Source organism: Vulpes vulpes, chromosome 5, assembly GCF_048418805.1.
Source record: "Vulpes vulpes isolate BD-2025 chromosome 5, VulVul3, whole genome shotgun sequence".
Classification (NCBI taxonomy): domain Eukaryota; kingdom Metazoa; phylum Chordata; class Mammalia; order Carnivora; family Canidae; genus Vulpes; species Vulpes vulpes.
This window is the reverse complement of record NC_132784.1, coordinates 80458004-80473314: the sequence shown is the minus strand read 5'-3', so window position 1 is coordinate 80473314 and position 15311 is coordinate 80458004. Positions and strand designations below refer to the sequence as shown.

General features: G+C 36.8%; 1 protein-coding gene across 5 annotated transcripts in view; it reads left to right on the top strand.

The window, feature by feature from the left end:
- DCDC1 (doublecortin domain containing 1) overlaps positions 1-15311 on the top strand; it is a 455963-nt gene that overhangs the window by 51069 nt on the left and 389583 nt on the right. For all 5 annotated transcript variants that reach the window (XM_072759029.1, XM_072759033.1, XM_072759030.1 and 2 more), the window contains one exon: positions 5649-5854. In XM_072759029.1, the coding sequence (XP_072615130.1) occupies positions 5649-5854 (206 nt within the window). The remainder of the gene's footprint in view (positions 1-5648; positions 5855-15311) is intronic.

Sequence of the window (15311 nt, the reverse complement as noted above, 5' to 3'; positions counted from 1 at the left end):
AACTGATATGTTACATAAGGTGACATAAAATTAAATTTTATCAATCAAGCATTTAAATGCACAGGAAAGTTAACATCTAGTAACTATACCATGTGCAGGTATAGGAGCAAAGAATAATAGATATGGGCTTGATTCCTACCTTCAATGGGGTTAAGTATGGAAACAGAAATAGGATCTATATTTATGAAATATTTACATAATTTCAGATCATTTATGCTCTTTCCTTAATATGTAATACAGCACCTGAAATGTGGTGTGTTCTGAAACATTACTGAGTGAATGAATATATGGGTAAGTAATAATAGACTGCAGTGCTCTAAGGATTCAGAGAGATTATAGATCATTGTGGGCTGGAACACTAAAGGAATATCTTAAACCGGATTTTGAGGTGGACTTGAGTCTGAATAGGTGAAGAATGGACTTAAATATGCCCTTGGTATACTCAGGGGATAATGAGCAGATTGGCTTGGGTATAATAGTGCTTTAAACCAGGATAAGATGAAGACCGAAAAGTTTGGATAGTGTCAGATTGTCAGTAAACTCTTCTGTTAAACATAAGTTTAGGCAAGGGAATATGTCTTTTTCATATTCCTTGCACAGGGTCTGACACATAGGATGGATTTAATAAGTATTTGCTGACTACCTGACAGACTTGATGATTGACTAATGGAAAACTTCAAAAGTTAGCTCCAAGAACTTCCTCTTCAGGCAATAATAAAATTGATGTGTGGTTTTTTGTTTTTGTTGGTGGTGTTTTTTTTTTTGTTTTGTTTTTTAGATTTTATTTATTTATTCATGAAAGATACAGAGAGAAAAAGGCAGAGACAAAGGCAGAGGGAGAAGCAGGTTCCATGTGGGAAGCCCAGTGCGGGACTTGATTCCGGGACTTCAGGATCTCATCCTGAGCCAAAGGCAGACACTCAACCACTGAGCCACCCAGGCATCCCAATAAAAGGAAATTCAGCTATAATTGGAATATAGGATGTCAGATATAATGGAGGAAAATAAAATACAATTAGGTCCCGGCTGGAAATGGAAAGGAAGGATGTTTTTAAGGCTTACTGTGAAGAAAGATAGCAAGAGGAGGTTTCTCTTCTTTGACTCCATTTCAGGTCAGGTTCCCTCCAAGCAGAACCTGAGATGGGGATTTTTGTACAAGGGACTTAGTGAGGGAAACAACAGAATAGAGGAAGAATTTTGATCATGCCCTGTGTTCAGCTGAAGTCCAGCCTCACTTTGGAGTGAGAGTTGCCCCTCCTTAAGGCCAGGGGACTGGCTATTATGTCCTCCAGTCAGTCAGCCCTTGACTATGGACTGGACCCCTTGCTAAGAGACCATCACCTCACAGACATTTCCTGGGTAGGTGGCTGATTCCTTCAGCCAAAGGCTGTTCTCAGGAGAAGGATGCAGTTGTGAGGTGTTATAGGCTACGACTCACAGCAGCTGGAGTTTGGGTCCACTAGCCTGATAAAAGGAATTTGGTGGGGGAAAACTACCAGTGTCATCTATTCTCTGCTATAGTCTATACAGTGCCCTGCTGAGAACCTTCCAATAGCTTCCCTTTACATCCAGAATAAGATCCAGACCCTTTATCCTGTTCTACACAATCTGGCCTCTTTCTACCCTTTGGCTTTATACATATACATTCTCTATCTATCCAAACTTTGTTTTTCTTTCTCAAACATGCCAAGTTCATTCTCATCTAAGAGGCTTTGTGCTTGATTATTATTCTGCCTCCAATACTCTTTCCACCCATATTTTCATGACTGACTTCTCATTGTACAAGCCTGTCTACTCAGATGTCATCTCTTCAGAGACACATTCCACTGTTTCTTTCCCCAGGATCACGTAATCTTTCCTGTTCACAACTATCTCTCTGGTGCATTGATGAATGGACACCCCAAAAATATCATCGAATGACTAAGCAATTGATTGGAGAGAAATGGCTAGGAGGAAGGGTTCAAGATCTCCCTGAGATAATGGACAACTGTGAAAGAAGTGGAAACGCTGATAGGAATAAGAAATGTGAAGAGTATGTCCAATTTGTGTGGAAAGATGTGAAATTTTGTTTGATAACAGTATAAAATACATGGTAGAGTCTAGGGATGCCAGTCAGTGGAGTGTGCAACACTTAATCTCAGGCTTGTGAGTTTGAGCCCCACTTTGGGTGTAGAGATTACCTAAATAAATAAAATATTTTTTTATTTTTATTTTTTAAAGATTTTACTTATTTATTCATGGGAGACGCACAGAGAGATAGAGAGAGAGAGAGAGCAGAGACATAGGCAGAGGGAGAAGCAGGCTCCATGCAGGGAGCCTGACGTGGGACTCGATCCCGGGACTCTAGGATCATGCCCAGGGCCAAAGGCAGGCACTAAACCGCTGAGCCACCCAGGGATCCCAAAATCTTTTTTTAAAAAAAGGAGTACAGTTTCTAGAATTCATATTCCGGTGCAATCACCTGCCAGCTGCAAGATTTTGCTCAAGTTATTTAACTTCTCTGTGCCTCAGTTTCTTCATCTGTAGATGATAATGATATTTTCTACCACATAAGCTTTTTGAGAGGACTTCATGAGTTAATATCGATAAATCATATGAAACAGTGTCCAGTTAATAGCATTATTTTAATAGAATTTAGTTAGTCTGCATAGAGGAAAGAGAAACCAGGCTCGGACCAGGGTAAGATGAGTGCTGAACCTGTGAGACAAAATATATGGAGGCACTTACTAAAGGCTGTGCACTTGCACAACTGAGTGTGCTTCTTTCAGTTTTGCAGTGTTGACCCTTCACTGATCTCACCCTAATCCTGACCCTGGTCTCAGCCATCAAAAGGGAAAACCCTTTATTGGTAAGATTCTCTAAATCTGGGCACCTGCAACACCTCCTCCCTGTGGCCTTGGTGGGAGAGGTTCCTTTTTTTATTTCTTTAAGATTTATTTTTAAGTAATCTCTATACCCAACATGAGGCTCAAACTCACAACCCTGAGACCAAGAGTCACATGCTCCACCAACTGAGCTAGCCCGGCACTCCAATGTGGGAGTGGTTTCTTGCAGTTGTCAATCTCTAGATTGCCTCACTGTCCTTTGGTTGCTTCTCCATCTTTTCCATTTCCAATGCTCTGTAGTCAGTCCTCTCTGCTCAAATACTCTGAGTGGTGGATTCTGTCCACCCAGAAATTCTGGGATGTGGGGGAAGAAACCAGTATTCATGGAGTACCTTCAATGCTTTAGGTACTTTAACAAATAAAATGTTTAATCTTCGTCAGGCAGGGGAGTAGTACCCACTGGACACTTTATAGGATGAAATCAGAGAATTTTAACTCATATAGGGTCACCAAGTAAGAGAGTTGTTACTCAGACCTAGTTTGAAGGTTTATACCCTTTCACTATGCAAAGCATCTGTGTGTGTGTGGTTATGTCCAGATTGTAGATAAACTATCAAACTACAAGAATTTATTATTTTGTCCTGTGAGAGTGATTTTTTTATTTTCAGAGAGATACTAACCATCAGTGTTTTACCCCCACCCCACTTTCTCCTCCTCTTCCTTATTTATTAATTGTGGTAAATTCACATAACAAAATTAATCATTTCTAAGTAAACTATTCATTGGCATTCAGTACATTCACAGTGTTGTGCAACCACCTCTTCTATCTAGTTCCAAAACATTTCCATCATTCCAAAATAAAACTTCTTACCTATTAAATTTTTCTCCCTTTCTGCCCTCTTCCCACACCTGCAACCATTAGTCTGCATTTTGTTTCTGTGGATTTACCTCTTCTGGATATTTCATATAACGGAATTACCCAGGATATTGACTTTTATGTTAGGCTACTTTCACTTAGCATAATGGCTTGAGGTTCATCCACATTGTAGCATGTATCAGTACTTCATTCCTTTCCTCACTTAATAATATTCCATTGTATGTATGTACTACATTTTGTTCATTCATCCATTGGTGGCTATTTGACTTACTCTTTTTGGCTGTTGTGAATAGTGCTGCTATGAATATGCATGTACATGTATTTATTTGAGTACCTGTTTTTTATTCTTTTGGGCATATGAACTCATGAATGTCTAGTTTATTTTCTAATTTCTATCAATTTTAGATTACAAAATGACTAAATGCAGTAATTTCTGTAAAAATATTTTTTCTCTTCTTAAAGGTTTACTCATATCTATAGTCTTAGTTTATTTTGCAAGTTTTTTTTAAAGATTTTATTTATTCATGAGAGACACACACACAGAGAGAGAGAGAGAGAGAGAATGAGAGAGAGAGGCAGAGACACAGGCGGAGGGAGAAGCAGGCTCCATGCAGGGAGCCCGATGTGGGACTTGATCCTGGGTCCCCAGGATCAGGCCCAGGGCTGAAGGCAGCACTAAACCACTGAGCCACCCAGGGCTGCCCCTATTCGCAAGTTTGCTCTTATTTTTACCTACTCTGTATGTATATGTGTGTGTGTATATGTGTGTGACTATGTACACAAGAGAGAAAGAGAAAGACAATTTTTTTTTTTTTTAACACTTAAGGTGGCCATTCTGGGACCCAAAGTTCCCAGAACTATTTGCTTGTTTCATATCAATACTTGCAGATTTTATATAAAGTACCATTTTTAGGTCAAAGAGGCCATGTGTCTGAGGTAATGCTAATAGAGAAGGGTTATTTAGAAATGTGGGCAAACAAATGCAGCTATTTTCAATTGTATCCAAGTAAAATTTTATTTCTCTCATTAGAACAAATATGGAGCAGATGAAGGAGGGATCAATGTACATGTAAAATCACATAAATTTTGTAATTTATGTGAAAAGAAAATATAATCTAAAATAAATTGAATGCACAAATAAAAAATGATCCAGGTATAAATTATTTATTTATGAAATAATACCTTTTGGAAAGAGAAGGATGCTAATAGCAACCTAACTATGCAATATACTACACTTCTGTTCTTACCCTTACATTTTCAAAGTCATACATAGTAATTTAGTTTCCCTGCCATTACTATGAGGGTGGTTTTGAAATATAAATTCCTACATACATCTTTGAAAATGCATAGGTCAAAGTAAACTGTTAATGCAGAGCTGATTTTCACTTTTAGTGAAATATTTTGAATCCCTCACCAAAGATGTGCTAGAAGGCACTTTCATTCTAGTCACAGGAGAAGAATAATGTATAAGGTTACTATTTGGAGGTCATCATCTTTAAAACAACATGGATAATAAATCATTTTAAGGAGAAAAAAGCATTTTCCCCAACCATAAAGAACACAAAAGTTCAGGACCCATATTGTTTTGTAGTAAGCAAAGGACCCTTTCAATGGAGCCTTTCAGCCCAGTGCATCTGATCAGTGATAGAGGCATGCTAAGGTGAATTTTAATTAGGACTAAATTGTGGTATTACTCTTTCATACCCTGAACATCTGTTCCCTTCAGAAATGATGATTTATGCAGGCTATCAGAGCAGACAGCTTGCTACAGCTTATGTCACGGTTAGTGGGAAGCTGGTGGTAGCATTTCAGAAAACCAGCATCTAAATGGAGACTGGCCAGTGTATATGATATAGGTAAGAGGGGGAAGGAAAGTATGGTGTGTCCATTTCTAGTTTTGAAGCCAAATATTGACTTGACTTTAAAAAAAAAAAATTCTCTTCTAGACCATCTGTTGTTAATGAAGAAAGTAACTTGGACAATGAATGGGCTGATGCTTCCTACTGATGTTAAAAGACAGAAAACCAAGCCTGTTCTTTCTGTTAGAATGAAGAAACTTAGTGAGAAGACCTCAGTCCGAATTCTGTTCTTTAAGAATGGCATGGGACAAGATGGGCATGAGATTACAGTGGGAAAGGAAACAATAAAAAAGGTAATGTTGTATGAAATATTAAAGTATAAATTAAATTTCAAAGTTTTCATGGCTTTTGAAATGTGTTGGTTTTTCCTTAAAATAGCAGTGTCAACTAATAAACTGAAATATTACGAAGATATTATATTAAATGCAGAACTTTAACTGTTTATAAGCATGTTTACTGTACTAAACAACATAAATCACCTTAGTAAAGCAACAAGATTTCTTTGGCTAACATATAGCTGACCATTTACTTAGTTAAAAGGTATGTTTACACTTAGAGAACATTCTAGTTATTTATAATATTTTATAAAATATTTAGATTGAAGCCCATCTAATCTAGCTCAAATCTAGAATCTGCTCCTTTTCATTTAAAAATAATAAGACCGAAAAAAAAAAAAAAAAAGACCGGGTGGTCCAGCAGTTTAGCACTGTCTTTAGCCCACGGCCTGATCCTGGAGACCCGGGATCAAGTCCCACGTCAGGCTCCCTGAATGGAGCCTGCTTCTCCCTCTGCCTGTGTCTCTGCCTCTCTCTCTCTCTCTCTGTCTCTCATAAATAAATAAATAAAATATTTTTTAAAAAGTAAAAATAAAAATAATATGACCTAGAAGTACCCTTGCTTCTTAAATGAGTAAGTAAAAGCCAAAATAACCAAGATTCCTTTTAAAAGCATATATATGCATTTTTAAAAGCAAATCTAGATGGGCCTAAGAAAAAATCAGGAAACAATACAGCAAACTTTAAGAAACAAATTTTGTCATATAAATATATATTTTTTAAAGGATGTGTATATTTCCCAGATCATCTTTGATCTGACAAAAATTTGGAGGAACTAATGAGAGTTTGAAGAGAAAAAAATTTTTTTACAGATAAGGGTTTTTCAACCCAATCTTAAAGCACCTAATAATAACAACTAAAATGTATTAAGTATGTATTAGAGAGACCGTGAAACACAACCACGTTGTCTAGGTGTTAATCCTGGCTTTGTCATTGAATCTATGAGACTTTGGACACCCTACCGTCTCAGAGCCTTCATCTAAAAAATGAGAATAGGGATGCCTGGGTGGCTCAGGGGTTGAGCATCTGCCTTCAGCTCAGGGCGTGATCCCACGGTCCCCAGATCGAGTCCCACATTGGGCTCCCTGCCTGGAACCTGCTTCTCCCTCTGCCTATGTCTCTGCCTGCCTCTTTCTTTCTCTGTCTCTCATCAATAAATAAATAAAATCTTTAAAAATAAATAAATAAAAATAAAAAATGGGAATAACAATAGTGCCTACCTCACAGAAATGACATGAAGATTCAATATGATATGCAATGGAGTGCCAGCACCCAGAAAGTTCCCAATAAATATATGTTATTATTATCTTTAGAACTCATAAATATACATCTCGTAGTTAGAAATTATTTCTCTTACTAATGGGAGGCATTTATTATGAAATAAATTTAGGTATAAATAGTTTTATCATGTCAGATTATTTTCAAAATGACTGTTGGTTGAACCAGCTGAATAGTTGACTAGATATTGGAGATTGTTCTTATTTAAATATCTATTTCTTCATCTTTTTATTTTTATGTTTATCTCATAACCAAACTGGATAAGAGTACTTACTGAGAATCTAGGAAACCAGGTTTTATTTCCTTTTTATCTTCAGATTTGGATTATGAGTAAAACAAGGGATATTACACACCAGAGCAAATTGCTAAGGGAAGTTGTAACATCTTCCCTGGAGATTTTGAAAACTAGAAAACATGGATATATCTCTTGGTTTTGTTAAAATGCAGTCATTCTTGGAGATAGAAGCTAGATTAGATAACCTCTTGAGTTCACTTCAGTTCAATCTTTGTAATTCTGTGCTTTGGTGGTAAAATGGGGGTAATAGTCACTCTTAAAGATTATATGTTCTTAGATGAAAGGTTGAGTATAAGTAAAAATGTCACTGCTATTTTACTTTTTGATTCTAGAGAGCAATTTATTTAAAACTCGATGATCAAGCAATTCTTTAGCTTATTTTTTTCCTTACAATTTATAAAATTTAATGAATTTTCATGATTTATAAAATTCAGGACATGATTCAGTAATAAGCATTTTATAAATATTTGATTAAATATCACTTTTAATACAGCATCAATAATAACTTTGTGTGATAACAGATGAAAACTACACTTATATTGGTGAGCACTACATAATTCATAGAACCATCAAAATCAGTGTTGTACACCTACCTGAAACTAACACTGTATGCCAACTATACTTCAAATAAAAAATATTAAATAAATATCATTTATAAGAAGTAGGTAAAGGATATAGAAGGCAAGAGAATTAGGGCCTTGAGTATCAATAGAATTTTTTAAAAAATATTTTATTTATTTATTCATGAGAGAGAGAGAGAGAGAGAAAGAGAGAGAGAGAGAAAGAGAGGCAGAGACACAGACAGAGGGAGAAGCAGGCTCCATGCAGGGACCCCGATGTGGGACTCCATCCTGGGTCTCCAGGATCACGCCCTGGGCCAAAGGCAGGCGCTTAAACTGCTGAGCCACCCAGGCTGCCCTAAATAGAATTTTTTGAAGGGAAAAAGTAAGACCAGATAATTATTTTGTAAATAAAATTTTAAGTTTGAGTTTTGTTGGTAATCACAAGATAATACCATATTTATAAATTAACTACCAAGTCAATAACAGGAATAAAAAAGTGGCGTGGTCCCAGGAGAAACACAAATTATTTTCTTTTTTATGATAAAATATTATTCAGGGATTAGAAGCTATTTTTAGGTTATTATGAAGTATTAAAATAGGATGTACAAGACTCTTAATTTGGTGAAGGCTATTGCAGTGGGATAAAGAGAAAATTATTGAAGATGGTGTTATAGTAAGTTAATTAAGGCATAAAAGTCTTCTCTGAGCTCAGAATAGAGCCATAGGAAAATGGCTTATTTTTCTTAAAAGAGTGCAAAACCAGAAGGAAATCCATATACTTATTTTAGAAAGTTAATTAATTAAGAGCTTTGAAGTGAGAGCCAAAGTGATATATTTCTTCACTAAACTCAGGCTATCCCAACTATGGCCCATCTCTTTGAAACTTGAAGCAGATGGCTTTAGAATTACTTGGTATGGTTTAATAATCACACAGCACCTGCAACTGTGGGGCATAGGCTAAACATATGTATCCAGGGGTGAAAACGTAAAAAGAAAAATTTCTGGGCACAAGATGCAAAGTTAATGGAAAATGAAAAATGTCTGCTCCAGAGATGGAACTTTTTAAGGTTAACATTGTGATGGTGGGTAAGTTTTATTTTCGATTAATTATCTCTTAGATTCCTTGTCAGAGAAGTAGTGTTAACTGTATCAATTATTTTATTATTTAGGATACCATTCTTCATGAGAAATACTTATTTTTTTCTTAGCAGTTAATAGTTATATCTTACCCATTTGGTGTTTTTTGCCTGGTTTTCCATGTACTATCACAAATGGCACAAGATTATAATGTGAAGAGAACAATGAAAAAGATAATGAAGAAATGAAACAATGAAAAAGTGCTCTGTCCTCTCAGTCCAATTTGAATTGATTGTTCTCCATAACCTATATCCTCAGATGTCTCTTCACCCTCAACCTGCGGATTCTTTCCCTCTCTCCTCTGTTGGATCCCTCTCTCCTACTTCTCTAATCTTCCTTTGTCTTCATTTAGTCTATTGGACACATATTCCAGTTGCTTTCTAAGAAAGAGAACATGGGATATAATTTTTTTAAGATCTTGGGAAATCATTCTTTCCTTCAAATGCTCAAGGTATTGCTCCATTGCTTCTTATTCCCAGTGTTGCTATTATGAAGTCTAATACCATACTGATTCCTCATCCTTTGTAGATGAGATTTCTTAAAGATGGGTTAGTCTTCCATCAATATTTAAAAGTGAAGAACTCAACACCTATTGAAAAGCTCTTGAACATAGGGATATCTTATTGAGGCATGGGTTGCATTGGACAGTGTTTTGTCGGCTTTTTCTTTAGGGTGAGAGGTGTGGCTAATTGTGTGTTTGTATGTCTTTACTCTGGGGCTGACCAGTTTCTACAGCTAGAATCTGCCAATCTGAACAATCTCATAGTCAAAGTGGAGAAGGAGACTAGGAGTTGCACTTTCAGTATGTAGATTTTCATTTAATTCCCCTATTCTCAGTAAGCTGCCCTCATTCTCAGCTCTGCCTGGTGCCTCTGATTTCAGAGCTGTGGTTTAGCTTCTCCAGAGACCAAATCTCCTGTTTTCTTTTCTGGTGACAGACGTATAGTTGCCTGAATGCTTGGTGTTTGGGGGTTTAACTCCTTTTTATCGAAATAGTGAACTTGTTTTCAACCTACTTTTTAGAGGTATCTGATGGCTCAAATTTCTGAACTTTTCTGGAATTTTGCACTAGAACTCAAGTTTACTTCTGCTACCTTCAGTTTTGAAGTTTCTGGTCTACTAAATTATTTACTACTTAACTTATGTTTCCTCTGTCTCACAGAATTTTTGTTACTGGAATTCCTTTTCTGATTCTCTCTCTCTCTGTCTCTTTTTATTTTTTTTCTCTGTCTCTTTTTAAATATTTTATTTATTTATTCCTGAAAGACACAGAGAGAGAGACAAGGACACAGGCAGAGGGAGAAGCAGGCTTCATGCAAGGAGCCTGATGTGGGACTTGATCCCAGAGCTTTGGGATACCCCCTTAGCTGAAGGCAGATGCTCAACTGCTGAGCCACTCAGGCATCCCAGATTCTCTCTCTTTTTTAAAATGCCAAGTATTGGTCTTTTATTTAACATTGATAAAGCTGAGGGCAGCCTGGGTGGCTCAGCTGTTTAGAGTTGCCTTCAGCCCAGGGCATGATCCTGGAGACCCAGGATTGAGTCCCACATCAGGCTCCCTGCTTGGAGCCTGCTTCTCCCTCTGCCTGTGTCTCTGCCTCTCTCTCTCTCTCTCTCTCTCTCTCTCTGTGTCTCTCATGAATAAATAAATAAGATTTTTTTTTTAAAAAGCTGATTTTTTTAGATGAAAAGATAGTTCTAATATCGTCTTACCCTAATGGATTGTTTTGCCCATTGCGATGGGGTTTGTACATTCGATTTGGAAAACATAGTTTCAATCTACTTGAGTGAGAACAGAATACCTTTTTTTGTCACCTGGAAACATAAGATACTTATTACAGACAAAGGGGCTGCAGTGTTTCTCAAAGTATAGTTCATAGGACACCTGCATCAAAATCATCTGAACTGTGTGTTAAAAATTCAAACTGTTGGGCCCCCACTCCAAGCCTATTGAATTAAGAATTTCCCGAGTGTTGGCCTTGGGAATCTGAATTTCAACAAATGTGTCCAGATGATTTTTAGCCCTACTAAGTTTAAGAACTCTTGTTCTGGTATTCTAAAACTTCAAATTTACTGATAATGGAAATCTTCATAGATTCCTTATTTGTTTAGCATATTTCTCATATAGTATGAGAGAAGGAAAATAAATTATATGACATAGAAAATGAGTTATGGGAAATTAGACCACTCTGAACTAGTGTACGGAGTTAAGAAATCAGGAAGAGGAAAAATTCTACAAGTTAGCAGGGAGTAGTCCATGTGGCAACTCTGACTTAGAAGAAATAAACATTCCTTTAATATTTGTATGTAAACGTATTCCATTATAGTGGTTTTTCCCTGTTACTACTAAAAAAACCACATAAAGATTGAGAGAATATCTTATATGTGACTGTCAGTGTATAAATAAATTATGGATGCCCTTAAATTAGAGGAAAATCCAGACTTTTATGATGCTCACATTTTTTTAAAAGATTTTATTTATTTATTCATGAGGGACACAGAGAGAGAGGCAGAGAAGCAGGCTCCATGCAGGAAGCCCGACGTGGGACTCGATCGTAGGTCTCCAGGATCAGGCCTTGGGCTGGCGGTGGCGCTAAACCTCTGAGCTGCCCGGGCTACCCATGCTCACATTTGTTAATTTCGAAAAATAACTCAGTAAGCCTAAACAAGAAAAGACTTCAAGAAAATGTTCAATTTTAAGGGAAACTGGGTGGCTCAATTGGTTGAGTCTGCCTTTGGCTCCGGTCATGATCCCAGGGTCCTGGGATTGAGCACTGCATTGGGCTCCTTGCTCAGCAGGGAGCCTGCTTCTCCCTCTCCCTCTGCCTGCTGCTCTCCCTGCTTGTGCTCTCTGTATGTGTGTGTCAAATAAATAAAAACATAAAAAAAGAAAATATTTAAGTTTAAGAAACGTACAATTCAATAAAAAATATAGCATAATAGCATTACTATGGGGATGCCTGGGTGGCTCAGCGGTTGAGTGTCTGCCTTTGGCTCAGGGCATGATCCTGGAGCCCCTTTGAGAAGCCTGCTTCTCCCTCTTCCTATGTTGCTGCCTCTCTCTGTGCCTTTCATGAATAAATAAATAAAACCTTTTAAAAATACAGTATTATTACATAATGTTCACACACAAATCAGTAACTGTAATAGAGATTTTTTCCAATAGTATGGGTTAAAGAATTTAGAGAACATTTTAAAAGATTCAAAGGAGAGTACCTGTTGTAACAAAATTTGATTCAGGATGCTCACCATGGATTTCAACCGGGGAATGTCATGCATAATTAGTATGTTTGAAGTTCTTTTTTTTTTTTTTTTAAACATTTTTTTTTTTAAATCTTTATTTATTTATGATAGTCACAGAGAGAGAGAGAGAGGCAGAGACACAGGCAGAGGGAGAAGCAGGCTCCATGCACCGGGAGCCCGATGTGGGATTCGATCCCGGGTCTCCAGGATCGCGCCCTGGGCCAAAGGCAGGCGCCAAACCGCTGCGCCACCCAGGGATCCCTGTTTGAAGTTCTTTAAAGAATTTTTTATGATAGGTGAGGAAAAGCCCATTGATACTATTATTGTTTTAAAAATTAGTCTAGTGTTCATACCGGGGATTAGTATCAGATTTAAAAATATGAAAGCAGATTTTTTAAAATATGGAATTTGATACTGTAGTTTATTTTCAAGGGACCATGAGTAGCCAAATGTCTTCTATTTATTGTCAATTTTAGGATTATACAATTGGATTATTTTGGAATGCCATAAGTAATTGGTAGTCAGAATTTTTTTTCCTGAATAAAAACCTAAGAGGAAGGCAGGGCAGGAATGTGTTTCCTCAGTTGTAATAAAAGCAAATGAGAATTTTCAGTTTATGGATTTACTTACAAATGATCCTTAAGGGCAGATAATCCTTAACATTAAGATCACAGATTTTATGAAATCGTCTAATTAAGCAACATAGAAAATTGTGAATTAGAGACGTTAGCTGCCCTATGCAAAATAGATCAACTGGAATAGCTAGGATTAGAATCCATTTTCCTACTTAAACATGTTTTCTTCATTATGGGAAAGTTCCACAAATACACTTTTTAGTACATTTTAATTCCTATATGTTCTCACTTTTTGAAAATGAGTTACCATAAACATGAAAAAACAAGAGATCTGTTTATAGACATAACAGAATAACTAGTATCAGACTAGACATCCTATTTTAAACAACTAGAATTGGACAAAATTTATGAAACAATGATTTTTAACATTAGATAATGTTTTAAGAGAAGAAAAGTTGAGGTGAATCCTACAATGTATCCCATCTTTATACCTAGAGGCAATTTTTGGACTGTGGTATAGGGAGAGAAAATCCAAGAAAAACATAGGGGTCTCTACAAGTTGAGGAGAAAGACACCAAAGTTCTAGGAGATGGAAATGTCTGGAATTTTCCATGAAACGCCATAAATGAAGAAACTATTTAGATAATAGTTCCCAAAATTGGCTTGGGGTTCCCTTGTATCCTTGGCTAAATTGTAAGTGGTTCATGCACAGGGTGAACTACACAAGGCTTGGCAGAAACAACTAACTACCAAGAAAATAACAACTAATAGAACTGTGAAAAGGAAATAACTATGGAAGTATGCCCAAGGTAGGGATACATTTGTGTTTTGACCTGTTAGAGGGAAGAGATTTTGTCGAACATGTGGGAAATTCACAAAGATCTCAAAAAAGGTAATCATTATCCAGGAGAAAAGTAGATCAGTAGAAACAGGACACCCTCCTCCCTGCCATAGAGTTAACAGTAGAAATATTTTTTAAGAAAGATTTTATTTATTTATTTGAGAGAGAGCACATGTGCACAAGAGCAGAGAGGAGGGGCAAAGGGAGAGGGAGAAGCAGACTCCTCGCTAAGCAAGGAGCCCAACCTGGGGCTTGCCCCAGGACGCCAGGACCTAGGGACCATGACCTGATCAGAAGGCAGACGCTCAACCAACTAAGCCACACAGGAACCCCACTAAAAGACATTTCAAAAGCTATTATAAATATGAAAGGAATTAAAGAAAAACATGAATATTATATGAAGAGAAATGGAAACTAAAAATGGAACCAATGGAAGTTCTAGATCTAAAAAATACAGTATCTTAAATGGAAAAATAAACAAACAAAACACCAGATAGGTTTAATAGCAGATTAGTCATTAGAGAACAAAATGCTAGTGAATTTTAAGACAGGGCAATAAAAACTATCCAAACTGAAGTATAGAGAAGAAAAAAAGAAAGGCTGAGAAAAGGACAGAGTGTCAGTACCATGTGAGTTAATATCAAGCAGTCTCATAGATATACAATTGGAGCCCTAGAAAGTTTGAGAAGAGGGCGAATATATTTGAAGAAATCATGGCCAGAAGTTTTTCTGAGTTCCTGAAAATGTTAACCTATAAATCTAGGAAGCTCAATGAAAGGTCAGGAAATGCAAAGAAATTCAAATAGCCAAATTTGGAGGACTTGCACTACCTGACTTTAGTATTTAGTATAAAGTAATCAAGATATAATGGTACTGGCATAAGGATACACAGAAAGAGCAATGGAGGGCAGCCCGGGTGGCTCAGCAGTTTAGCGCTGCTAAACTCCGGGGTGTGACCCTGGAGACCCAGGATTGAGTCCCACATCGGGCTCCCTGCATGGAGCCTGCTTCTCCCTCTGCCTGTGTCTCTGCCTCTCTCTCTCTCTCTCTCTCTCCCATGAATAAATAAATAAAATATTTTTAAAAAAGGAAGAGCAATGGAAAGAAATATAAGGAGTTTGGAAATAGACTCACACATATTGGGGCAAGTTATTCTTGATAGTCCAATGGGGAAATGATAGTCATTTTGACAAATATTGCTGAAAATTAGATATCTGTGCTAAAAATTATCTTGATCCCTACCTCATACCATCACACAATTTCATTTAAAGTTTATCAGATATCTAATTGTAAAAATTAAATCTTATCAGTGCTAGGAGAAAATCCTTACAATTTTGGGGTAGGCACAGATTTCTTAGATGGCTTAAAAAATATGAACTAAAAAATTTTAAAGAAAGATGAAATGTACCTTATCCAAAGAAAAAAACCCCCAAATATGCTCTTCAAAAGACAACATTAATAAAATGAAAAGTCTAGCCACAGA